The sequence below is a fragment of the Haemorhous mexicanus genome, chromosome 9, assembly GCF_027477595.1.
Source record: "Haemorhous mexicanus isolate bHaeMex1 chromosome 9, bHaeMex1.pri, whole genome shotgun sequence".
In the NCBI taxonomy this organism is placed as follows: domain Eukaryota; kingdom Metazoa; phylum Chordata; class Aves; order Passeriformes; family Fringillidae; genus Haemorhous; species Haemorhous mexicanus.
This window is the reverse complement of record NC_082349.1, coordinates 18365615-18393585: the sequence shown is the minus strand read 5'-3', so window position 1 is coordinate 18393585 and position 27971 is coordinate 18365615. Positions and strand designations below refer to the sequence as shown.

Below are 27971 nucleotides of genomic sequence, written 5' to 3'. Positions count from 1 at the left end.
GATTTTTTAAATCCCAGATGGAAAACTCAGAAATTTTTCCATGGCTTAGGACCTCAACCAGGGCATATTTCATAGAATTGTAAAATAATTGGAAGGGGCCTTTGGCGATTGTCTAGTGTAGCCCCCTAGCTCCAAGCAGGGTCAGCTGGAGCAGGTTGCCTAGGACCATATCCAGTGTTGAACATCTCTAAATACTTAAGAATGCCTGCTCTGAAAATCTCCTGGCACTCCTGAGGTTCTTTTCCCCCACATCAGTAATGTACATTCAAGCAGAGCTTTTGGCAGACAAGGGGTGGGTCCCGAAGGTACTTAGGCCCAAATCAATCAGAGTATTTAGGTGCACACCTCGGAAGGGGTTTGTTTGAGGTACTGCTCTCAGTTTGGTCTGTAACACCTGTAACTGTGTTACAGTTAATGTCATATTTCTGCAGGGAAACCTTTTTCAAAACTTGATTTCATTGTGAGTGCTTTCAAAAACGTATCTGACTTTCACTACCCGACTTCCCTGCAAATTCCTACTAGGATTTTCTTCTGGCACTTGGGTAGTCACAGAAGACTTCCAATTATGTTTCTAGATGTGTTTCTGTGTTCAAAAATTTTTGTACTAATGTGAAAGTAAGCAAGTTTTTTATGTTTTGATCTTCTGCATACTTTCATTTTAACTCTAAACAACATGTTATCTCTGGTTGTATTTTATAATTGTGTCTAATTATGTAATTATATCAATTTTTTTACTACTGTCAGAAGCTTTTAAAAAAAGTTTGATACTTTTTAAAAATTCTTTTTTACTATTATAACATAACACTGATGAGTTGTTTCTTCTTTGTGCTCTGCACAGACAATATTTCTGGTAAGGCAGACATAGATAGAATGTAGCATAAAGAAATTGGATAGAATATCTGCTTTTCTGATTTATTGATTAGCCAGGAAAGTTCTATAGCTAACTGAGGGTTTCCAAACTGTCAAAATATTCAGTAACAAGTTGATGTTGACATAATTGAAGTTGAATGTATCAATTTTGTCTTAGTGATCTAGAAATCCATGCATTTTAACACTGGCTTTGTTCTGGGCTGGATCCAAAGCACAGCAAAGGGCCTAATGCTGTGCACAACTAAACTTTTTCTTTAATTGTGCAGCTCTTAGCCATTTCAGATAGTGGAAAGCATATCAGCTAGGTAGGTCAAATTATGGACAGAGAGCAAGAGGTGACAGTGTGCAGAGATTAATTTGTGTTTAAAAAATGGAATATTTAAAATCAACTTAGTCTGTGTTTATATGTTTGCATTATAGCATATCCTCATAGGCTTTGACAGTTCTGAACAAGAGTTACCTTTTAGTTCAAAACACAACAGCAAATCCATATAATTCCGTAGATCCCCAAATAGTCTTTGTTTCAATGAGCCTGATTTTGTTACTCTCACAGAAATTTATTTTCAGTTTTCTTCTGATGGATTAATAGAAAAGCTGCATTTACTAGAACTGCCAAATTCTACGTTTGACAAGAAATTAAATCTGTTTTAAAAAGAAAGAATAGCACAAGCTGCGTCTTAGATTTATGCCAGTGCCATTGGATTTAGGCACTCGAAACTTGAAATTTCAAGAGCAGATTTTACATACTACAGAAACCTGTAAGCAAATTGAAAGTGCTGCTTAGGATTCGTAGAGTAACAAAATGAATACTCCATCTTTGACATAATTTGTCTTGAGGTTTATGAAATAATTTTTCATCGGATTATAATATTTAAAGTAATTAAAGATACAATTTGCTATTTAATAAACAATGCATTTTGTAACTTCATTAAAGATGCTGCCTTTCTTAATTGTAATGGTCCAAAAGGTTTTCAGTGAACTGTACATTAACTGCAGAGATAATAACGATTTTATATGCTAATAATTTTTAAATTAATAACTCATGTAGTTTTTCAGCCACACGGGGAAAATAATTTACATTCTTAAAGCTTACTTTGGTATTAACCACTTTACTTGGGGAGAGTGGATATCCTCATATAAAATGTTCATTTGTTTTACATTAGCAGTAATGCAAGCATGTAGGACCCACTGGTGTGAAAGGATTAAAAGCAGCAGCGTTAGACAAGCATGAACATTTCAGAGAGAAATCCTTGTTAGAGGGACTTATTGGGACTGTGTAACTTGATTTTCTATTTATTGATCTTGTTTTTGTTACCATTTGAAACTGTTAGGAGAGAACCTTTCTATTGTAGTGCTTCAAATACAAAAATCTGCACCAAGCAGACAGAAAGGATTCATGTTCACTCCCAGGTAGACTTGTGTGCCTTGGTTGGTTTTAGCATGGGTTGGATGCCTTTTTAGAGGAAACATATGCTCCCTTGGGAGTATTTGCATCATCACTGCAGGTAATTTGAGAAGTCTCATTTTAACTTTCTGGCATCTCTTTGTCATAGAAATCTGTTCATGGACTGAAAAGAGACATACAGTCCTACCTCACTGATGCTTTATCACAAAAAACATTTTTGCTTTAAAAAAGTATAAATTTCCCATTTTGAATGTTTTACTTCCCCACCAAAAGAATAAGAGGAGAAGGAAGCTTCTGTGAATGCCTATGCAGGTATCTGCACCCACAAGCCGAGTGCCTGACCCATAATTTCTAGTGACCATGTTTCACTTCATCTTCCTGACTGCTGGGCATCGAGGAGGCATTTGGAGATGTGCACCACAATTCCTCTGTGTGTTTTCTAGATAGTGATCTTACAGCATCGCAGGTTCAACTGCATTGTCTTTTTGACCCAAAGTCTCAGATTTAGTGCCCTGTCATCAGTATGGAAAATGCCCAAGCAAGATGCAGGCACTTGATGAAAATAGTAAAATTAGTTAATAAAGACACTGTCTTTCAGTGAAATTTTGTATGAAATGCCACAATCCTGTTCTTGAGAAAGGATTTCAGATTTAGTTACTAGATTAAAAAAACTTCAGACAATTAATGAGTTCTTTCTGTCATTTACCCTTACTCAGAACAAGACTTGGGCAAAACATGAACTTGCTTAGTTATTTCCAGTATGGAAAACTATGAAGGGGTAGCTATGCAATAGCTGTAATGTTTCTGAGCTGATCTACCTGTGTAGGAGAGTATCAGTTTAACAGAATAGTTACATGAAACTCCTTGCTGCAGCTGCTTTAAGGAGGAAAGGCAGATAAATATGTGCTTAATGATAAGGACATTGATGTGTAGGGGGTAAATGACCTGAGTGAGAATGCTTATTGACCCTCCAGCATGTTATGAGAATGTCATATTTGTTGCAGGGTATTCTGTACTGATAGTGTGTGACAATCTGAGAAGATAAAGCCTCTGATGACACATACTTATTATTCACCTGCAATTATAAAACTCTGTGTGCTTTTTTTTCATAATTCATAGTGAACACTGAAGCATAATCATGTTGAAAGTGTCTCTTCAGAATGTTGCTTTAAAGAAATGAGTAAGAAAATCTTCTCAAATGTTTTGATAGATGATTCATGGCACTGGAGCTGCTGATGAGGAGCCAATATAGCCAAGTCTATAAATATGCAGTTACGAGAACTCTGGAAACATGAATTCTGGTAGTGTGACAGATTCAAAAAGCACTTTTTCTACTGGAGTAGGTTTCTAAAGTTGCTCTTCCTGTTCTACATTCAGATGCCGTTGTCTAATTAGGCTAATTGGCTGGCAAATTTGCCAGCTTTTAAATTAAATTAGTTTGGAGGTGAGAGAACAAATACCATCAGAAACGTGATTTATTCTTTCTTTCCATAATAATTGTTTCTTTTTAGCTGAGCAGAGATAGGCTTTATTATTTCTAGGGAATTTCTGCTTAATTTACTGTATGTGACACATTTCCAGAAGAAATGAATATTGGCAGCCTATTACTAAACCTTTGAGCAAAGTAATCATAATGGAGACACTGACCTCCACCTTACCTGGCAGTAATGGATAAAGCTGTAGCAAATAACAGTTACCTGATGTTATTTTAACAAATTCAGCTTTCCTTAAGTCAGTACACGTGCATTTTCCTGTGTTTCCCATTGCTTCTGAAGATCCAAAATACACTGAGGGTAATGAGAATGAATGATAGCTTGGATGTGTTTTTTCCTTCAGCTGCTGGTTGTATTAAATCCACAGCTCCTGTGCAGACCTACAAATCTATAACATCCGTTTCAGATGAATTTGGAAACAAGGGGCTGCGTTCTTTTATTCTTGGTGCAGAGATTAAAATTGATCACAGCAGACACAAGGGAGCAGATTTGAGTATCACAGCTCAATGTGGTTAACTGGGATAGTGCAGGGCTCCTGTACTTCTTAACTGTGCACATACAGGTTACGAATATTATTGATTGCAAGGGTCAGGGGAGGCTGCAGGGAGGTTATGCTGCATGATGCTATTTGGTAATTTTTAAGGGACAAGAGCTATGAACTCTCATAGCATCTGGGACAGGTACAGTTTAAACCTGACAAATGGAGATTTATGTTTGTGTGAGCTGGCAAAGCCCTTCAGGTACAAATAATAAATGGAAATTTGATAGGATGAGTTTTTTTATCATAGGTCCAATATTGTGCTGTGGGAAAAGGGAGAAAAGAAATTTAATTATTACCTTTTCATCAGAATGAACTGATGATAGGTTTTCAGTTGTAGGTCTGTGCTGGAGGATAATGAATAATATTTAGAAGTCTTTTCTTGAGGCATCATTTTAAAATATATGTAGAGATGGTTTACCTGAAGTGATTAAAAATGCAGATTAGATGAATGATACAGTAATACAGTCTATACAGTAATACAGAATGATACAGTAATACAGTAATAGTTACTGAATACATTTTATAGTATTTATTTGTTCTTTCATGTGGGCAAAACCAGTATATAATTACATGTTTTAGTATATCAGTATGCTAAGATTTAAGATGAGAAAATATAATACATTAACAGAGAACTGGGAAAAAATTTGTCCTATGTTGAAATTTAATGTAGAGTGCTAATTACTCATTAGCTTTTGGCAGACCTTGCTGAATTACATTGATGACTTCTACATATGGAAAAAAAAAAAGATGAATCCTTGTAATGTTTTAAAAATAGGAATGACCAGAAGGTCCTGTCTTTTGCAAATATTACTTAACATGTGGGATTTACTTCCTGAAGGACTAAGTTTTTACAAATATTTCATACAGATCAAGTTATGCAGGGTGCAAAGCTGTGATTGACTCAGCCTGTTGTTTCATAGGCACTGTATTGAAACAGAATGGGAGCTGTGGAAGTAGTGTGCAGCAGAGGATAGTTGTGGGTTCAAGACAAATGGCTGTAGTTAGTTATTTCTATGATTCCCATCAAATTTAGGAAACAATATTATCAAACTCAGTGTTTAGAATTGCAACACAGATACCACCTATTGGCTCTAATATTTCTAATATATCAAAAATGCAGGTTGATTTTAGGTAGTATAAGTTGATGTTGTCTCAGTATACCTCATTTCAACTTCCTTGCTGTACAGTGCCTGAAGTCTGACAAAGGTGTTATTCCAGAATATTAATGACTTAATTACTCCTCATATGTTAAAGAATTTGCTGCTTTTGATGGTTTTTTTCAGCTGTTGCTTTGTGATAGTGTAGAGGCTTAGTATTTATTTTTCTTCATGATGGCAACTAAGTATTTTTGTTTTTTTCTTTGTGAATGTTTATCATCAGTTTTGCTCTCATTTTATCTATTCCCTGTGTATTTATTGTATGTAGCCTCGATTGATCCAGCTTTTCAAGATTTTTTTCCATGTTTTGAAATGAAAAATTAATATGAAGACATCTTTTCTATGCTAGCATTTGATTTTCCCTTTATAAATTTTCATTTGCTTAGATTATTTCAATATACCAGCATGACTTCTTATAAACAGGGCATATTAGACAGTTAAGTTATAATGAGTCTGCTTGGGGAAAGATATTGTTTCCATTGCAAATGGGTATGGTAGCATTTTCTGCTTTCTTTTAGGAGTCTGTTGCTCTCAGCCTCACAATCAAGTTTATTTTGCTTTCACTTCCACATATTTGGATTTTCTGCGCTGGATAAAAATCATTTTACTGTGACATATGGTTTCTGAGATGATAGATTTTTTACTGTCCTTTAAGATGTTGATGGGCAGTCCCTGAGGAAGGGCTCTTGCTCTGGAGCCACTCAGCCCTGTTTACTGAACACGAGTAAGCACTGGGACCAGTTTCTGTTCCTCTAGAGTGGTGCAGTGTATCACACTGGCAAATATTATCTGGCTGGTGTCAGGAGGAAGCACAGCCCCCCCCCCCATCTTTCCTTTGGCAGGTTACTGCTAGGAACAAACCTGTAGAAGGAAGAGGGAAAGGAACTGACAGCATCAGCATGCCAGATCTGAAATTTCAGCCTTCCTGGTTCAAGAATGCTCCCAAAAAATGATAGCTCAAGTCCATGGTAGGAAGTGACCAAATTCCCCTCAGGACTAAAATCCAGTTTAGCTCTATTGTAATCAGACTGGAGCAAGCTCTGCTCCTGGGTGGAATGATACATTCTTGGGGTAGAGATGGATTGGACTCAGACTGCTAAATGCATTTTTGCTAGTGACCTTTTCAAATTTGTCACCAGTATAATAAATGTTGCCAAGATGACTTAAGAAAGGTTTGCAGCAATATTCCACTTTATTTTTTACAGCAGATGTTTCTTCAGTTACTCTGTATTACAATTTACAGAACTCTTATGTTCTAAAAATCAAGATTCATAGCCAACTGTTTCAGTGCTTTAAGTCCTGCAATAAACAACACCAGGCAGAACAGAACCAGAGGGAAGGTAAGAAGAGTCTGCATTCATCCTTCCCTGTGATAAGGTTTGCTTCTTAGTGATCTTCACATTGCAGCAAGTTCATTCCCAGGGCTACCAGCTAACTTTCTAAAATCTTCAACTTGTTCCCAAACTCGGAAGAAAGGCTAGAATTAACATCTGTTTCCTTATTTAGAGATCTGTATATGTTTGTACAATCTAGTACAATTCTAGGGTGTCCTGTACAGAATTATGTTTTAAAAACACTTAGTGATACTGTATGATTCAGTTCTGAGGTATGCATTTTAAAAGAGTGCTTTTAGAGTATAAGGGCTCAAAATGTTGAGTTCAAAATCTTGGTGCTTATACATGAATAGCCAGATATTGGGATGTGAAAAATTTTTACATAATTTCTCCTGACCTTAATTTTATCATCTTGAAACACTGATGCTTTTCATTAAAATACAGTACTTTAGTCATGCTTCAGTGTTGCCCTACTAAAATTCAAAGCACAGGTCCCATAAATTGACCATAATAAAATTAAAAGCACCAATTAAGACTAGAGGTAGACTGTAGAGGGTACACTAAAGCCTTGAGTAAGGCTGAACTGATTACAAAATAATCAGATGAGGGGTGGAGTCTGTGTCTGATGAGGCTAATGAGTTATGGTTCATCTTTGGGCACTTTGGCCAATACTAGATGTCAGCCTGATGTGATCATGGGATCACTAGATGTGGTGAGGGCAGACCACAAGGCCGGTTTCTATTCCATGCTCAGGCAGACAACACTGACTGTGTTGTCATAATCCTAATTTCCATCACTCACATGGATTGATTCTGAACTCTGCCTGTCGTTCCCATCTGCACTTTTTGATGTCTAGCTCATGTGAATTTTGGCTACCTTTAAGCTGGGCTTGGAAAATTGGTACTCAAAGAAAAATTGGATTATAAGAACAAATTTAGTGCGAAATAATCTGACTCCCTCACTCCTATTATTTCTTTACCATTTGCAAGAGTTCAGATTCTTGTCTCTGTGTCTAATTTAGCAACAAAGTAAGGTGTGAGACCTACAAACTGCATTGCTTCCAGGTTCAGCTGCTTATTCAGATGTTTTTAAAAGCCAGGGTATGGATATAGCTGCTCTATTCAGAATGCTCTGCAGCAATTGTGTACGGCTCATGCTGGTAGATGTGAAGGGTGTTTTCACATATGCTCCACACACTGCTCATTCTAACTGGAGGGTAAGAGAAGGCTAACCCTAGTGTAGTTCTTTTACTTTTTTCCCTTTACTTCCAATTTTCTATGAACGAGGCCTTTAGCCATCGTTAGGGAATAACTCCCAAAAACCTTGCAAGCATACATTTTCCAAAGAAAACAAATCATTAATAAAAACTACAGAAAAGGAGCAGTTAAATTACAAAATTAATCTGCCAGGCTTACAGAGAAAACAAATTTGAAGAAGCCACCTGCTGTGGAGATGAGGCAGTAATCTCAACAGCAGGAAATAAAGGGAGGGAGGGAGAAAATACAAAAGCATAGACATTAAAAAAGTAATTAAAACACTTATCTCCATCGACATACGTATCAAACAAAAAAAAAATCAACCACCTAGAAAACGTACTCTGCTGAATGTCACAACAGGAAGTAACAAAGCTGTCCCCATAAAAAAAAATCTCAAGCAAAATGAGAAAGATTCTTTACAAATACAAGCCTCAAAAGTATTTACTGAAGTGCTAATCACTAATGGACTGACCTTGAGAAAAACCGAGCGCTTGCAGAGTGTTTGCAACTTTTCTGAAAGTCCAGATGCCCAGTACCAAGCCTTTAAAAATGTAAAGAAAGTTTCTGTCTAGATACCAGTGGTTGTCTTTCCATGCATGGTGCATGCCATGGCATGAGTTGTACTGGTGTATAATCAGCCCTGAGGCACACTGTATTTGGGTTATGCATTTCAATATAGATAATTTCTAAATTATGCAGTTTTGACCCATGGACAGCAATGTTATGAGTATGGTTATGCATGAATGTGGCTTCTTAGAAACAATCATGTAGAGCATATCCCACTGCATACAAGGAGTTTCTGTTATGTCTGAGTAAACCTATACATTTGACAGTTATGGAAGTTTACAATTTCAGTGTTATTATTCAAGAAAATAACATATTTGAAACTCATGGTCCAATTTATACGAATCATGGATTGTGTGGCATTAAATAAAACTGCTTTAAATATATAGATTTTGATCTCCAGTTCCCCAGCCCACAAAGAAGACTTGTTCAAGAAGATCAGAGCCTTCAGAATTATTAAAGTAGTGCTTATGTGCTTGGATTTTACAGTGTGCCATGTACCTTTGTAGTCACAGTCTAACCATATGGTACCTGTAGCTGCAAGTCTCTGGGCAAGTGTGAAATGTCATCAGATCTGCTACATCTGAAATATCTTTGTATGGGCTCACAGAGAGTGATTTGGAACACTCAGTGTGTAAAAAGGCAGGGACGTGGGACAAAGTGGTGCTTTTCTGTTAATTCAAAAGGACACTTTCAGAAGACAAATGCTGGATTTTTAATTTACCTTCAGTGGAAAATTACCCTAGCTCTGTACCTTCTTTAGTGTATAATTTTTAAGAAAATTAAAAGAAAAAATATTAAAAAAAAACTTTGTTAACAAAAAAAATTTATCAGAAAATGTTATTTCCTCTATAAAATTCATATCAGTCTCTCGCCATCAGCCTTCCATGGCTCCTTTCCCCAGGGCACATGAAGGGGCAGAGGCTTTTCCTGGCCAGAGGTGCAGAACTGCTGCTGCAGAATCTGTACTGCCTCCTTGCCAGACTGCTCAAGTTTCTTCTGCTGAGTAAAAGGCTGGGCTCAGCTTGTCTGGGCTTGGTCTCTCGGATGTTATTTCAGAAGATTTGCATTGCCCCCAGAGCAGATATGCAGAAAATCAATCCCATGTTTCTTCTCTCCAGTTTTGTACAGGATTCATGGATTTTTCTCCTCATATCTGACAGTTAAAGGCTTTCCACCCAATCTTAGGATTTCCTGTAATAGAGGCTGTGAAGCATAGAAGAGGAGTCTTCCTTGTAAATGTAATTTAAAAAAATCTGGTTTAAGTCTGAAACATGGAGATGTTAAAAAGGTGGAAAGATGTCCTTGCTCTCTAAATTTCTAGCTCCAGATGTGTAAGGCAAGAGAAAATTTTGAAAATAATCCATAAATTTGTGAATGGGTTTGGTGTTTAGCTTCCTTGTTTTAAAAGTTAGAAAAAGGAATGTGCACAACCAGTGAATCATATTTTGTTTCTTTTTTATGGAATTTAGATAAATTTATGCATATAATCTAATTTCAAAACAAATTTGAAAGACTCAATATAAAAAATGTACAAAGTAAGCATCCTCACTTAAAAAAAGTAGCTCTTGGTATTTTCAGACACAGATTGCATTCACCAGCAAAATTCAGTATTATCACAATTAAAATAAAGGCAAAAAACCTTTTCAGTGTTTGAGGTGAGGAAAATAAGAAAAAAAAATAATGTTCTAGTTAGTTTTGTCCCTGTAGGCTCCTGTATATTTACCCTTCACCTTCAGCTCCATTTTGTCTTTTTTTCTGGAGATATGTTTTTAGTCAGCTGCCAGTGAAAACTGTATTTGACCCTTATCAAGGACAAGAGCTTATTTTGTGTGTCAGTTATTAAGGTCTGTTGAGAAGTTAATTTGAAACTGCAAATTTGCCCAGCCATGTCAGATTTAAGTAGTCCAAAGAGTAAGTTCAGGCTCGCCAGCATAGCTGTTTCTGGGGAGAGGGGATTTGATCACAATAGGAGACAGATATGCAGTGCCTGTACTTGCTTTAGTTTCCCTTTCCAGATCAAGCTCATAGTTAGAGTAGTAGCAGACTTAGCTGATTGATGTGTTGATGTGCCTGGATTTATTTGGTGCTGCAGCTGAGTGGACTTGGTGCCCTGCTCTGCAAGCCAATCCCTTACATTGTCTATGCATCCCTCTGGTATATTGCCTTGTACTTCTGACAAATTTACTCTAATCATTTAGCAATTCATATCTCAACTGGACTAGGGAATTGTATCTAAATTTTCTTTAAAGGGAAACAATGGACTTGAGACTGTGCACGAAGAAAATTGATATGCATCAGTATTGTCAGAACAGAGAGTACAAGATCTTAACAGGAGACAGATAATGTTTTTGTTAATACATATGTGCACATATATATTTATGTGCATATATAAAGGATATAAAAAGGGGGAGTTGAAGTTTGTGTTTTCCAAAGCCACTGTTGTAGTGGTTAGGGACTTTGGAAAGTATATGGGATGTCATACATAGGAGAGACTTTGGTGCTGAGGAATTGCAAACTGGAGAAGTAGTTGTGGGGTTCAAATGAAGGAAAGCAAAGAGAGTAGTGATGCCTACTGAGAGATAGCTGGAGCATCTGGAGATGGAAGGCAGAGCACAGCAAACCAGAGGGTCAGGAATCAATATGAATTGCTTTCTGTGCTGCACCTGACCCAGATTGAGACTGTCTAGGTTAGATTTTGCAAAGCTGAACTAGATCTGTCATGCAAGCTGTTATTTTCACAATGTTTCTACTTTCTCTATTCTTAGTAAATGCAGTTTTCCACAGCTCAAGAGGCTTCATTGCATGGTTTGGGTATCAGTTGCTTCAGAAGCTTCCCTGGCATCAGCAAGCAAAGCAGCTGAGGCTTCAGAAGCCCAGGGCTGTGGCTGCAGAAGATGGGGGGCTCAGCACAGCCCTCTGCTTGTGGCAGGGTGTGCAGAGGCCATCCAAGCAGCACCAGGGGAGCTGCCTTTCTAATCTGCCTCCTCTTGCTTGCCCATCAAAAGAGCTGTTCTTCAGTGCAGGGGAAGGAAATAATTGTTATCGCTAGATATTGATTCAAATTATTGAAAGATGGAAGATGTGGGATAGTGACAGATTGTTTCAGAATGTGAAATACCAAATAATAAATTAAAAAATTATTTTAAATGGCTTGCAAGTGGATTTGGAGAACAGAGAACTGACTTACTTGATTTCAGCCTAAAAGCTAGGGAAAAGACCTTATATTTTTCTAAGCATTTTTTGTTGGGTGGCTCTTGGCTATTTTGTACTAGTGTGTGAATTCTCTTTTTCTAAAGGATCTCTCTGATTTATCTTCAAAGAGTATTTCTCTTGGTTCACTATTTTGACCTAAATTGTGTCTTTCATAGGTGACTGTGTTTTTTTAAATTTTATTTCTTCTCTGAAACCATATGCTCAAAACTGCATTTTTCCTCTACAGCTTTTTTTTGTTAAATATTCTCTCTCCCAAGAGGCTGTTGGCTATTTATCAATATTTGATCTCTCTGTAAAGCATACTTCTGTGGGGTGAATGTTTATTATGAAATGGTGTCTCTTAAGTGAATCTTATCTGTTCTTGATCTCCTTCTCTGTCTGCCTCAGTCTGCCGCTTTCTTCACTTGCCTAGTGGCTTGAAGAAGTACTCAATCTCTCTATTTTAACAAAAGTAAATGCAGTCATTACAATAGCAAATACTGAACAGCAAAAGAGATGCATCAGAATCCAGCACAATACAATTTCCAGCAGGTGCTTAGCAAAGAGCTTCAATCTGTGCTAAGTGTTTGTAAGTATAAAAGAATAAATCCCCTGCATTTCCTTAAAATGTAAATATCACAAAATGGTTTTTCAGGGAGTTTTCAGCAAAACGAAAATAGTAAAATAAATAGCAGATAATGCCACGTTTATTGAGTACCTCTTTGGCAGTTGTTTGGTCATATCAGCCAGGCTAAACATTTCTGAACCCAATGCACTCTTAATCCAACTCCTTTTACTTCAGTGATGAATCTGAAAAGACTAGTGATGAACCTAGACAAAGAATATTGCAACACTTCCTTTATGATACTCTTTATTCAGCTTATGGGAGCTAAAATACTGATGCTGTTAGAGACCAAACAGTTTTCATTAGGAGATGATAAAAGCAGCAAAAAAGAAGTGGAGAAAAAATACTTTGAGGGTTTCTCTTTGGGTTTGAATGGAGGTACATATTAGGTAGAAAGGAAATTATCTTTAATGCAGGCTGCACATCCCACTAATGACAAGAGTGTTTCTCCCAAGAGTAAGCTGAGGCCTCTGAGTTGGTTTATGGATATCTCAATAGAAATGGTTGCATTACTCTGTCCTCTGCCTGCAGGCAGTCACTGAGAGCTTTTTCTGAGGTGCTCTTCTTGCCATAGATGATTTTGCAATATATGCATAGAGAAAAATCAATGCCCTTTTAAAAATAGTTTCTTTAATGCATTTTACATATTGTACTTTCAATAGTACTAAGTCTTTTTGGCATCCTCTTAAGATATCCATTATTCATTATTCATTAGCTGAAATTCCAGTCTGCCCAGAAAGTACAGCATTCAAAGGTCTTGAAGTTCAGGACGTGCTAGTATTTTTTAACCTTGTTTTTCTCAATATCCAACTATAGATCAGTGTTGGTTTCAGACTTGGGTGTTCAGCAACTGAGACATGATTTTTCTTTAGAAAGAGAGATCAAATTTCAGGATTTTTTAATTTGCTTTTTGGCTTGTAAGCATTTTGAATTCACTGAGTATATTTGAGAGTATATTCAGTTTTGCTTCACTGCAACTAATAAATATAAAGAAGTATTTTATTTTCTAGTATTATAGTAACTTCTTTCAAAGTTCTACAGGTTCAAAAAACTTCCTTCATCTAGGTAACTCATGAAAAAGGACTGAGTTTTCTCATTAGGTAGATCTGGTCATATGCTGTAATGAGACAGATTTTTGTTGCTTAATTAATAGAAAAAGACCCCAAACCTTCCCTATTTGGAAAAGTACACCTCAGCATGAAATTCTGCATTAATTTAGATGCTAAAATTGTGTTGTTAGGGTTTTCCAGACCAGTGTGTTTCAAAGAGGAGTAATATTAGTCTGCTGCCACCCATTGCTGAGAATGGAGGGAGCACAGATTGCTTTGTATGTTCCTGTTCTTCCTGCTCGCTCTGAGGGTGCCCCAGTGCTAGTATGTTTTCTTACAAAAATTGTTGACATTTACTCCATTTCAGTATGTAATTATTTATTAGCATACCTTGTACAATATTATGGGGTTTTAGATGTAAATCTGAAAGTTGAGAGTGTTGAAAATACCCTGATTGCATTTCCTTGAATAAAATGGCTTAACTGGTGTGTCAGCCAGGCTAGGTTTTGGTGCTGTCCAACCATTCACACCAAAATATTTTTTTTGGTAATTGGAAGATGCTTTTTGTTGCTTTCTTTTAACTGAAAGGTATTTGTTGCTATTAATAGTTGTGAAGTAAATCCTTGTCTGTATCCTATGGATTCTGTCTAAATGTGTGGTTTTGATAACTAGGAATAAATGCCAGCCAATCAGGACTTCAAGGTTTTGAGAAAATAATCCAGAATGGCACAAAATGATGGCATACAAATACTCACAGATCAGACCTACAGCACTACCATTTGTCCTTCTCCCCTCATCAGTTAAGCTGTTTGTTACTGCCTCATTTGTATTATCTGCTTTTGCACCCTGTTCTCTTTAAACCCTTCCCCTGTATTTGTTTTGTTGTGAGTTATACAAGTACACACATTGTCAAGGAACCTGATTTTCAAGTGCCTGTACTATTAAACAATCACCAGTTATGTAAGCTGCAGACTACAAATGTGATAATGTGAAATATTATTTTGGAAACATTTAAAGGTTTGTGAAAGTGCTTCTATGGATGATGTTTTTGAGAACATGCGTGTAATTCAAAATTTATGTTGGTCACTAAAATTTCCTCTGTAATTCTTATGTGCTATAAAATATCTATTTCAGGTTTGCCAGAACCAAACAGAGACAGTATATTCCAAGGACTGACAATGAATCAAGGATTCTACACATCTAAAGACTTCTTACCTTTGGTGGCAATGGCAAGTAAACCAGGTGGGTGGTACTGTGTTCCTGTTGTAATCACATTCAAGAAGTCATCAGCAGTTTTTATTCTATCAAACTGTCTGGCTACAAAGCAGCACATCCAGTTACAATGTACCTTCCACTGAATATGTCTGGGACAGAATTTTCTCTTGGTGAAGGGCAACCTCAGGAGCATGATCAGGAAAGTTAGTCCCAGAGATTATAAACTGAATAATCATGTATACAAATCTAAACTTATGGCAAATAGTTTCCCCTAATAAGTTATATTTGCTATTTTGAATTATAGTCTAAAAATGACATAAGCTTCTCCTTTGTATTAAGTATCCTGATAAAAATAGTATATATAAAGATGGTTTGAAAAAAATCTGATATTAAAAAAGGTGTTTCTGATTTATATAAGCAGCTGATTTGTAGATTGTTGATAAATTCTTATACTTGATCCCAAGTCATGTGCTGCAGGTTTTATAGACACAGCACTAGTTCTTTACCCAATGAACTTACAGTCTAAGACTCAGGACAACAGGAGTATGACAGGAGTTAATAAGAAAGTGCTCAGTTCATAGGCACCAAATGCAGTCTCGTTTTATGGTTTCACATCTTTCTTTGAGCTCAGAGATAGCTGCATTGCTCCCTAAGGAGTACAGATGCTTTCAATGTCCCTGAATGTGAACTCATAAGCCCCAAATATGTGATTTCTATGCCACATTTCTTCATGGTCTAGAGTCCCCAGACAAAAAAGAAATTAATGTAAAGGTTTGATTTTTTTTTACTTGGAACAGAATGTGGTATTTTACATATGACTTAATATAACTTGCTTTATCTACAAACTGATTTTTTAGCATCATATAGGATTGCCTATTTATTTAGTAGACTCTTCTTAAACAATTTTGAGAAATATATATTCTATGGCAGATTCTGCTTATAAAAGTATTCTATGGCAGATTCTGCTTATAAAAGTAGTTCTTATTACCCCATTTGATGCAAAATATTTCAGAAGTGAAATTCTGCATCCCATCTGTCCCATCTCTTAGCTGTTTTCATCAAATATTTATTTCTGACTGTTTTCTTAAGCTCAAAGTAATCTTAAATGATTTGGGAGAAAAGGGTGAGCTTTTGGGTTTTCTTTTTGAAGACAGAGATGTTTAAAAGTAAAATAAATTGAGAATATGCAGTGCAACACATTTGTAGATTAACAAAGGAAAAGTAAATTCTGCAAAACAAAACTCTCCGGAAACAATTTGACTTAAAATACTTTGTAGAATTCTGAGAAGATATGTAGCAGTTCTGTACTGTAAGACACCTACCTGCATGAGGATCTATATGCTGTGATCCACATATTTCAAAATACTGCAAAGTAGCCCTCTTGATAAGCTAGCAAATGTGATAATATGGTTTTTTTAATATTAAGTCTACAATGGCAAAAAGGATGAACTTGGAAGAACTAACCTTTTCTGATTGACAGTAATAGATAGGTCTTTGGTGTTGTCTGTTAATTAACATGGTCTCTATTACTTAATTTTCCTTGTGTCTGTCTGTAGCTGTAGCCACCTTTTGCTCTTTAAAGCATGGAATTATAAAATAAAATATACACGTACTACATCCTACTCTGTCCTCCTTTTTTCACTGTGACAGTTATCTAAATAATAGACATAATAGACTTATTCATGGTAAAATACATATTCTGCCTGCTTATTAAATCTGAATGCCACTTGTTAATACACTTTCCTCCAAAAGGGTTTCCTCTTGCAAATACACAGCTATGAATTTACCTCAGGAGTGTGTTCTCAAGAGCAAAGCAAGCTGCTCTGACTGATCCTGTCTAACTCACACTCTAATGGCACTCTGAGCTGCCAGCCCCCTGCTTCACTTGTGCTTTTTCCACTGCTCAATTTTTATAGACTATTAAGTTTACTAAAAACAAATGAGAAAAGTTTAGAGAGAATTTCAGACTAAGAATCCTAATAAATAGTTAATGGGACGCCACATTCATGGGCAGGTGGGGGAATTTCTCACTCTGCTTGTATGTCTAAATGAAAAGGATTGTTTACTTCAATAATACTTGTGGTCCACAATTACATGTGAAAATCTGCTGTAGTAGGATACTTGAGTTAAAGTACAAAAGGTAAATGGCCAGCTTAGAGCCTCCTGACTGGAACTGTCCTGGACTTATTCCTGAGAATATAGCTTTATATTATTCATGTCAATATTTTTCAAGTTATGACCATTTGCCTAATCAGCAGTTGGTTGCACTTAAACATGTAATAAAGTGCAGTCTCATGCAGGGAACAGACACAGTTCAGTTGTACTTAACTATTTCTTGTTTAATTGAATGATTTAAATACAAGCTGTAGATGATAAACACATAATGTTGTCATTTTCTCCATGTAACTTTTTACATATGATTTATAGAAAACTACTGTAGATTAAACATTTTCTTCCAATAGAAGAGCTAGGAATTACTGTATCAATATTATTTTCCTTCATGTTCAGCTGATGAATAGCCTCAGAGAATCATGTCACCACCAGAACAATGTCAGTGCTTTATAGAAATCTCAGGGGACTGATGTTGGTATACTGTTACACAAAACTATATCTAACAACAACTGGTCATCTTTTTGTTGTTGTTGTTGTTTTGGGTTTTTTTTTAGCTGGGAGGATAATGAATCTGATGAGAGAGAAACTTACTTTTTGAATAAAAAGATCTTACAATTCTAGTTTCAGTCTGACGCGACCCACAATCCTACAAACATGTTGTCATTTGAATTCTTTCTCAATAGAAAGATGCAGCTGCTTAGAGTACTGACTATGAAATTATGTATATGAGCATGTCTTTAAAGGAGGAATAAAACTGTCTTTCAGTGGAGCAGAATAATTTGATAGTGACACTCCATGCTTGGAAACTGTAAGATGCAATTTTACACTGCTTTGAGTACAAGTACCTTTTGAGCTGTCATGCAGAAATGGCTTCCCTACTTGAAAATGGGGCTTTCCTTTTATCTTTCAGGGATGTGTGCCTGTCACTCTCCGTTGCCACCAATCCATGGAACTGTGATTGTGCTCGGGGCAGGAGACACTGCTTTTGACTGTGCGACATCTGCTCTGCGCTGCGGAGCTCGGCGCGTGTTCGTGGTCTTCAGGAAGGGATTCACTCATATCAGGGCTGTCCCAGAAGAGGTAAAATTGAATAGCAGCTTTTCTGAGAAGGCACCTTAGGTACTTCTATGTGGCCTGAAAGCATGCTATAGGTACTTAGCAGACATCTGCTAAAGGTTTTGTATATAAAAATGCTCTTAAAATGTATGAATGTCTATTAAAGATCTGAGATTCACTTTGTATACTCTGTATTTAAATAATTTTCCACTGTTGCATCTGTTTCCTGACAAGGTAGAGAGATGTATTTGCAAGCAGGGGTTAGAATTTCTTGTAAGTTATGGAATGAACTAAAATTTTCAATGCTGGAATCAAACAGCCATTACAGTATTGTAGGTAGGTCTTCAGATCATGGTTAGATCCTATAATGATACCCTTCTGGCTGTTGTTTAAGGAATCTCAGTCCTTCTGACATTGCCTTGTGAGCCTATAAAAGGCTTTCTTTCTTACCTCTCTTTCTGGTGAGAAAATTACTTACAGTGATTTTGGCTTTGAATCACTGCCCATGACAGTGAAGCAATGCTATTCATCACATATTTCAGCATTCCAGTTGGTGTTTAGTTTGGCTTTGTACTATGGCATTTATTAGGTCATCTGCACATTTTGAAATTATTCTGCTTCCTCAATTTATATGTACTACAGGAGGTTTTTTTCAGATTTTTTTTTATTTTGGTGGTCTTTTTCTATTTTCATTTATTTGGTACATTACACTTTTATATACTTGAGAATAGCACACCATCTAATGCATCTTTATCATGAGATTTACAGTAGTTTGGTTGTCTGTTTCAAGAATATGGGCACCTTTGATCTTCCAGAAGGGAAATGGAGCTGCAAAGAAAGTAATAGAGGGTTTCTTGGTGCATGATTTACTTCTGTTGCACTTCAGCCAAGAGTTCTAGACTCAATGAGATTACTGAAGCCATTGCACAGACTCATGTGCTATTCAGATCCTTACTGTAATCTGAACCAAAATCTTTCATAGAAGCCTGGGTAAATGTCTAAAAGTTGTCATTGTTTCTACTCATGCAGTCATGCAGTGGGTCTTGAAAGCAGTAAAATAAAAATAGCTTCATTTACTAATAGCCATGATAGAATCATGTCAGGTGGGATATTACATGTTCAAAAAAGTTGTGTAAATAGAGACAGTCAAATTCTGAAGACAATTGATTTAAGCAGTTTTACCATGGCAGAGATTCAGAAGATCCCTAAGTCTGGATTGTCACTCAGAAAACTGTTGCTTGTATATGGTAGTCAGCATGTAATACTATCTTCAAATCATAGTAAACACCCATCAGGGCATGGACGAAGTTAATACGAGGCCACTTCTTGAAAGACACAGATATTTATGTAAGAGAAATCTTTTGTGCTAAAAGAAGTTAAACATATTCAAAGTAAAAGAAAAATAAAAAAATATATTGGAGAAGTAAGAAAATATGTTTAAGAAATATTGGCCTTGAAAGTTTACTTACTGCCATTGTTTGATTTGATAGCATGAGAGGCTCTGAGGCTGACAGTAGGAAGATTGTCTGCATACTGGACAAGGCTGATTTCTGCTATAGTAGAATCCATGGTAACATCTTGAAACAAAAAATGTTTCCTGGTTGGTTTGTTTGGGGTTTTTTTCCATGAAAATGCAGCATGTTAAAGTTATATATTTTACTGCTTCTACTCTACAGATGGAACTTGCAAAAGAAGAGAAGTGTGAATTTCTGCCTTTCCTCTCTCCTCGGAAAGTGGTTCTTAAAGGTGGACAAATTGTTGCTATGGAATTTGTTCGAACAGAGCAAGACAGCGATGGGAGCTGGAGAGAAGATGAGGATCAGGTTGTCCGTCTGAAAGCCAACGTGGTGATCAGCGCCTTCGGCTCCGTTCTGAGTGACGATAAAGGTAACCCTGACTACTGCAAATGCAGATTGCTCTTGTAGCTGCACGTCCTGTCCTTCAATAGTTTTGTCAAATGGGTCTTCTGGAGGTTACTCGGCCAAGTGACTGCTGGTCCTCTCACAGGGGTTTGTCCTTCAGGTGCACCTTTTAGAAAAAGACTTGGGGGTCTGGTAACTGAGCAGTTCTCTGCGTATTGCTGCATGGAGCTGGAACTCAGCATTGAAGTACAGTTCCTCAGCGTATATTTTTCTTCTCAGTGCAAGCGTGATCTCAAAGAAACTCTTGGGAATTTCTTCTGGTCTCATTTATTAACTCTAGAGAAACTCATTATGTTACATCTTTAAGATGAACTGATCTGATCTCTGAAATATCTATTTCTTTAACTTTGCAAATTAAACAGACATTGAAACATTCATTAGTCTGGTTCAGCTGGTCTGGGTATTACTTATTGCTCGTGCATATACAAGAGAACTGAGACTTCTCTCTTACACAATATTTCTTAGTTGCACTTTACAAGGTTTAGTCTTAAAAATGAGCAATTACTTCATTCTGTGTTAAAGATACAGAAATTGGCACATTGATGGGGTTTCAGAGATTGGATGAATTGTCTCCATTTAGCAGAGAGATGAACATGAATACAGTCAACAACATGGGAACTGAGCAGTGTTTAGACACATTGATAGAATGAGAAGGTCTTTGGCTTGGAGATGATCACCTAGGTTAGCAGGTTCTGAAAGCCTTGGTGAGCAATGTGCCTGCCTCTCCAGGGCATGGTCATGCCTGCCAGTTAACCCATGACATGTTGTCATGGTCCTTTGGGTTTAAATGCTCTGAAAGAGGACTTGGCAAGTGCCTCAGATTGCTCAAGACCAGAAAATTTGGTATTCAAAATTTCTTGGGGTGATGTACTTTAGTGAATCTTTGCAGTCAAGTAAAATGGTAAATCCCAAGTGATGTAAGAGGGCTCTAAACCTGAATGATGTACTCAGCACTCCCTGCTCAACATCCACTTGTATGGAATGATATACCATCCTGCACCCATCTCCTGCAGTAAAAGGAAAGATCAGCCTGGTATTTTGAGGAGCATGTCAAGTGAACCAGGAGCAGCCCTATCTTGTGTGTGCAACTAATGCTTTGGGGCAGTTTCTTGCATCCTAGGCTGTTTCTAGACAGTGACTACTCCCAGCTCATTACTCAGGGCTGTCTGCTGGCCTGCTGCTGCCTCCTGCTCTACAGGGCACAGGAGAGAACAGACTGTCATTTTTCTTGTATTGCTGTGGAAAGACTGGCATTTGTGTGGGTCATATTTCAGAGCTCCGTCTAACCTCCAGGATGCAAGAAGAAGATGATTTAAGGTTTTTTTTTTAAAAGAGATTCATTAACTACTCTGATGATGGTGTTGATCAACTGAGAATTGGCAAATTTTGTTGGTAGTTTTGCTTTTAAAACCCTGTGTTTAGGGGTTTTGGAAGGGTTTCTAGAATCTCAATATTAACCTATTCAATCAATATATGTTGTTGTGATTCATAGACCCCATGATACAGGAATGATTCTGTTTTCTCCCACGTTAAAAATTATCTCAATTAAAAGATTGAACTTACTGTGCTAAGCAGCCAGTAAGTACTGTGCCATAGTACTGTGCCAGTCTTGTATTTCCTAGGGCACATTCACAGGCTAAATTAATTGTTGAGAAGTTCTTAAATAGGAACATAAAATGGGAGGGGAACAGTCATGCAGTGCACTGATCATGAGAGAATAGAGTCATTTACTTTGGGGGTGAGCAAAACACCTCAGTTTCATGCTGTATTTTGGGTGAAACTGCTGTTAGAAGAGCAATCAATGAAAAGGAAAAATGCAAGTCATTTGTTTTGGATGCTGTGAAAGTGAAAAGAAACTAAGACTTGAGTGCATAAAGTGCTTATTTTGAGCATACCATTTCAGTTGCTTTTAAGTCTTTTTTAAGCTGTCTTAATGAAAGTCAAATTTGCTTTTCACCATTGAGCTAGATTACAATCAAAACTCCAGACTATTTCAGTGTACATGACAAAAAAAAAAAAAAAAAAAAAACAAACCAAAAAACCCAAAAAACCATGAAAACATCATCTTAGTGTCTTGGTGTGGTTTTTTGTTTTTGTGGTTGATTGGGTTTTCTAAAGGAAGTACACTTCTGTATTCAAGAGATGAAAATATTCAAGTATTCCCCATCAAAAGATGGAGATGAAAATACTTGAGGTACTCAAAACTGGACAATGCCATGAGCAAAGTGATTTGACTTGGAACTTGATCTAATTTTGAAGGGAATGGAATAGGTAACCTCCAGAGGGCCCTTCTGGTCTCAATTATTTTTTTGACTGGGTGACTCAGGTGCAGGTTGAACAAACATGTTAATTGCTGCTCATACAAAGAGCTCTATCAACTGACCTGATTTGTAAGGCACCTCGGGGAACTGAAAATGCAGTTTTGGTATGGGCTAAGATAGCAGGTTATAGCCTATAAAAGCTGGTTCTTCTGATAAAAGAATAAAGAAAATACTGTCAAAACCAGAGAGAATAAAATTAGACTTAGTCCCAGTTCAACAAAGTGTTCAGGGCAGCCTTGATGCTCATGTTGGAAAGTTTTGTAAGAAGCCACAAGTGTGTGGGTGACTGAGCAGAAATAGCTCATAGGTTAGAAAGTTTTTTCTGGTCTATTATCCTCAACAAGATGTTTCCTATTCTTGCATGGTAACTTAAATTTGTAACTGAGATTCCGTGTGTTCACAATAGGTATTTAGTCTTTTTTGTTTTGTTAAAATAAAATGCTGATGGTGTTTTTAAGCAACAGTTCTAGTGGGTATTCATTGTCCCATTGGAATCATATAAATGCATCACTTACTTTAAAAACTTTACTCCTACTCTGATTTTATGCTCCTGGAGTTGCTTATAGATGAAACAGGGGAGTTGCCTTCTAGACTGTTTCAAGAAGGTTACCATTTTACTAAAACCAGTAAAAAACAAGCCCAACAAGTTGTTCAAATCCAACTACTGCAGATGGAGTAAGAAAAATGTTTTGCTTCTTCTTGAAGAAAAAAATTTTTGCAAGTACAACCTGCATTATTTTAACTGCAAACCTTACCAAGGCCTTCAAGCCATCGTAACTGACCCACAAAAATCAAGAGCTGTGAGAGGAATTTTGTACCTTTTCTTTGGTTATTGCTTTTTTGTGTAGTTTGTTATTTGTGAGGCTTACAATGTGCTAGTGAATTACTGAAATATCTTCTGTCACCATTCCTAATTGCAACTACTCAACATGTTTACTTGCAATTCTGTGTGCTCCCTCACACTGTGTTCAGCCTCTGCATCCTACTTAACACCAGTCCCATTGGTTTTAAAGTCTGAACTTTGAATGACTCTTTTCTGATCTATTTCATTCTGATAAGCAAAGGGAACAACACTTTAGGACTGCAGAATTTTGTAACAAATGCCTTTGTACGGATTTATTTTCTTGAATTTACAATGAGAACCATGGAGAAAGTGTGGAAAATAGTGCTCAAAATGCACTACAAAATTCAGTGTAGAGCAAAGGACTAAGCCAGGATAGGGGACTGGCAACCTAAGTTTAGTTTGACACTCTGTTTAGCAGGCAGCAGTAAAGAAAGAAGAATTCACATGTAAGCAGAACATTGAATCTTAGCATGATAATGTCTGCTTTATTTTCTTGGAATAGCAAAAAAGAGAAATGAAAAAATATCCAAGCAAAATCCAAGTACCACCTTAGTAAAATTATCCCAGAAGTAGTAAGTTATTTGTGAACCAAAATATGTTTTATGAAAATATTGGTAGTAGCCAGCTCTTGTATCATTGACTGAAGGGCAAAATTTTATTTCATAATTCCAGGAATTAGTCACAACTTTCAGATGTTTTGATTTTACTTTTAGTACAACTGTCATCTTTCTTGGAAACTGCAGCAGCAAACCCCATCCTTGCTGCTCCCCTGGAATAGTTCAACATACAGTAAAGATAACTTTTCCCAAGTTGTTTACAATTTTATACTTTAACCCACTCATAGTTAATTTTCATGTCTGCAGTTTGAGAAGCATTTGCTAGGGAACAAAGGAAAAAAGTTTGCAGAGCTCTGACCTCATAAGTGAAAAGATATTAGTTTTCTTTTGATCAAATACAGAACTCCAAATGGCACAGAAGCCAGGAGTTCTGAAACTTGGGAGGGCTGTTGAGTTTTTTCATCGAGCCTGCTCAGACAGCTGGGTAACTTTGACCTCAGAGCACTGAAACCTTGACTACCTAATGAAAGAGTAAAGGGGGGAGGGGAGGCTGTGATACCCAAGCTGGGAATGCCCTGGCATCTGCCTGCTAGCACAGCATCTGCCTTCAACCAACAGGCTTTGAGGCACCAGAGTTGTAAAAAAAAAAGTTATATAAAACTGAAAGTTATATATGTTCAAAAGATTCCTATGGAAATGGATAGGAGTTTTCCTGCTGAGTCATTTGCAATAGGATTCTTCTCCACAAATAGCTTTACTGAAGGAGTTTGGGTGCAGCAGTTCCATGCTCTGAAATCATTACCCATTCCCAATATCAAAAAGTGGCATCATGATGATTTCTAAAGCCCTATTTACTTAGGGCAGAAATTCTACTCTTTGAGTTGATACACATCAGACACTTCTGCTTGCTGGTGACAGAAAACAAAGTCAGTAGCAGCTTGCAGCAGGACCTCTCACACTGGAACTGGACCCAGCTTTATCCAGTCAAACCATTTTTTACTGTTCAGGACAGTAGTGGGGTAGAGAAGGTTAACAGGATGATTGTGCCTTTCTTTATTTGCTGGGCATTTAGACTGGGCAGTGTCAGCAGTTAATCTGTTAGTGCATGTGACAGCTGTGGTTATACATTTCAGATTAAGAAAGTTACTGTATATTTCTATTTTTCAGAAGTAATGCTACTATTCACTTTAAAGGAATTCTGTAAGATGGATATCAAAAATAACATTAATGAGCTACTAAAGCTAAAATTATAGGAACTTACCAAATTGGTTAAACATAAAAACCATTAAACTGTTTATTGAAGCTTCACAGATATACTGCAGCTAATGAGCATTTCTGCTATTTAAATAAGCCCAAATTGAACACACATTACATAGATGCATAATTAGTCATGGCAGTCACACAGAGACTCACTTTTAAAGCTTTATTTGAGGAATCTTTTCCATTTGATTTGTTTTGTTAATTAAAATATTTTTTCTGCATTCACTTATATTTTAATATTGTTTTTGCAAATGCTATAATTTGCTTGTGTGTTTCCATTTCTGTTTGTTTGCTCTGTGAATATAGTGAATTCGGAAAATATATTCAGCACTGTCCTTTTGTTTGGTGTTCTGTTAGCATCACTTGATAGCAGTAGAATAATTAAATTGTATGCTGTCTTTCATCCAGAAGGATCTTTTCAAATGATATATAATATCTCACTAGGCTGGGGAGGAGATGGCAGCACAAACACAGGATTGCAGTTTGAATTTTCAACAGAAAAGATATGTTAGTTTTAAACTTTGAAGACTGAAACTGGGAGGGTGAAGGCTTTTAAAGATACTTTTTTCCTCTGTCCCAAATCATGCACCAAACATTAAATATCTGGTTTGCTTGTTGTTCAGTGTCCAACACCAATTTAGAGAACTAATAGTTCAAGCTCATATTTAGCTCTTGGGCTCTCTCTCACCCTTGCAGTGGCAGAGAAGGGACTTCCCTTTCTGAAGACAGAAGTTCTCCCCTGCTTTGTGCAGGTGGTCTGGGAGGTGCTCCCTTCAGCCTCCCAGCTGCACCAGGTGTCAGATCCAAATTGTGAGGATGTTAAGAGCTCTTATATAAAATGCTTTTGAACCATGCCCTTTTTTTATATAACCTAAATCTTGGAGAATATAAGAAAGAAATAAATAGCAGTTGGATACCATGTCAACCTTGCCACCAGGGAAGTGTTCTTTCTCAATTTTAAAAATACTGATCAGGCAGACAAATCCCCAGGCCTGGAGAGATGTTTCAGGTGAAGATATGTTGGGCATTTTTCACACTCAAAAAGCTTTTGGTATAATTATGTCCAGACAGCTATTTTAGAACAAAGCAATTCAAAGAGATTGGAGAAATGTAATAGATACAGGATAACTGAAGTAATACCCTATTTTTCTACAAAATGAAATAAGTAGTCAGAACTCCCAGTTTTACATAATTTCTTTTGAAAAACTACATTTTCGACAGCATGTTGTCCTCACACACCTTTACTGTGGTTCAGTCCTGTCTCAGAAGTCATCTATTAAATCCCCACTACCAAATCCTGCAGTACCAAGTTTTCCTGTTTTTTTCCAAACATGTCTTTACAAGCCTGTACATATTTAACTTGTGAGAGCCGTCTAGACCACATGCTGAGATGGTACCAACTGGATGCAATAAGTAATCCTATATATGACAAATATAAGATGATCAAAAGCTTTCTTGAAGTACAGACAGTCTGAGGCACAAAGAGAATGTTTATGTATTGATTTCTGAAGGATTTTTGATAAAACTGCTATCACCCAACTCTTTCCTTTAAAAAAACCCACACAAACAGAAAAAGCCCAAACCCAAACAAACCAAACCCCTCCTTTTCCAGATGAAAAATATCTGTCTGAAGGCTGTGTTCCATGTGATCTTTCAGTAATTTAGATATTTTTACAGGAAATAATTTCTTAAGTTTTTGAGTTTGTTGCTACCCAAATATTATTTTTGTCAACTTAAGCCACATGTATATGCCAGGTGGGAGAGACTGTGCAGGCAACAGGTCTTGCAGATAGATTAAATACTTCTGGTAGAAAATCTGCTACAAGCTTTCAGCTTAGAACTGTCTTCTCTGACTCAGGATTCTGAACAAGTTGCAAAAAATCCTTTGAATTTGAGTCCTCTGGATATGTTTGTGAATGCCAAGGCTGAGGAGGAGAGTGTAGGTGGGACAAATAGGTGACAATGTTTGAGCCTTGCTTTGTCTTTAATTATTTTGCCCCTGATTATACATAGCCTCCACTTTGAAATACATTTCTAATATATGATTTGGAGGTGAAAGGAGACACAGAGCCTTGGATGAAAATCCCATCACTGTGATGTGTGGGAAAGTTGTGCTTGAAGTTTGCTCTGTACTGAGGTGTGTGCTGGGACAATACCATGACTTTGTCCTTTGTATTGGAGAAATCTTCATCTTAAACTGGCAGGTTTCTCTTTTGACAGTGCAACTACATCAGTTTAATTGACCTTGGCAATCTGCATCTGTCAGTGGTACATCCCTGAGGGACATTGCAATTTTAAACTGCATTTTATTGCAGCATGTTCTGTTACTGCAGACAAAGCTATATCCCCCCCCCCCCCCATTTTGATAGATGCCATCAAAATTTGCTAAAACTATTTATTGAAAAGATTATTCTCTTAATGAAGCTACTTTGAAGTGCCTTGTGAATGTAGTAATTTAAAAAATATTAACAGAATATTCTTCTGAGCATTTATGTGTACTTAATGACATTTATATAAAACCAAGCAGTATAAAAATATTTTTTTAATTTTCACATCTACATTATTTCAAAGACAATAATATTTCATGTGCAAAATGCCTATATGTGCTGTTTCCTAACAGCATGAAAAAGATTAAGGGCTCTTCATACATGCTCTAAAAAAATTCAGCATTACTGAAAAGATACAAAAGATACTGTCTTCTTCTAATTTGATTTTGATTGTGGTTTTATTTGTAATATGTGTAACAAGTTTTGAAGTGAGCCTTCCTTCCAAGATGTTCTGAGTTTGAATATTAAGTCAGGATGGCTTTGACTTTATTGAGAAATATCTTTCTCAGCATTAAATTTCCTTATTGTTATCAGCATATATTTGACAGATTTTAGCAACAGTTTTTTCTTTCTTTTATTAACATATTTGTCATTTATTTAATTACAGTCAGAGAGGCCATGGCACCTATCAAGTTTAACAGATGGGGTCTCCCTGAAGTAGACCCAGAAACGATGCAAACAAGCGAGCCCTGGGTGTTTGCAGGGGGTGACGTTGGTGGTCTTGCCAACACTACAGTGGAATCTGTGAATGATGGCAAACAAGCTTCCTGGTACATGCACAGATACATCCAGGTGACTTCTTCAAAAGTATTTTTCTCTCTCCCAGTTTTGTCTGCTTTTAGATACTTCAAAAAATACTTTCATTATG

The 27971-nt window shown here is 36.8% G+C and overlaps 1 protein-coding gene across 1 annotated transcript in view; it reads left to right on the top strand.

Moving 5' to 3' along the window:
- Positions 1 to 27971, top strand: part of DPYD (dihydropyrimidine dehydrogenase) — a 342395-nt gene that overhangs the window by 143767 nt on the left and 170657 nt on the right. The window contains exons 9-12 of the mRNA XM_059854310.1: positions 14624 to 14731; positions 17727 to 17896; positions 19549 to 19759; positions 27711 to 27895. Coding sequence (XP_059710293.1) covers positions 14624 to 14731; positions 17727 to 17896; positions 19549 to 19759; positions 27711 to 27895 — 674 coding nt within the window. The remainder of the gene's footprint in view (positions 1 to 14623; positions 14732 to 17726; positions 17897 to 19548; positions 19760 to 27710; positions 27896 to 27971) is intronic.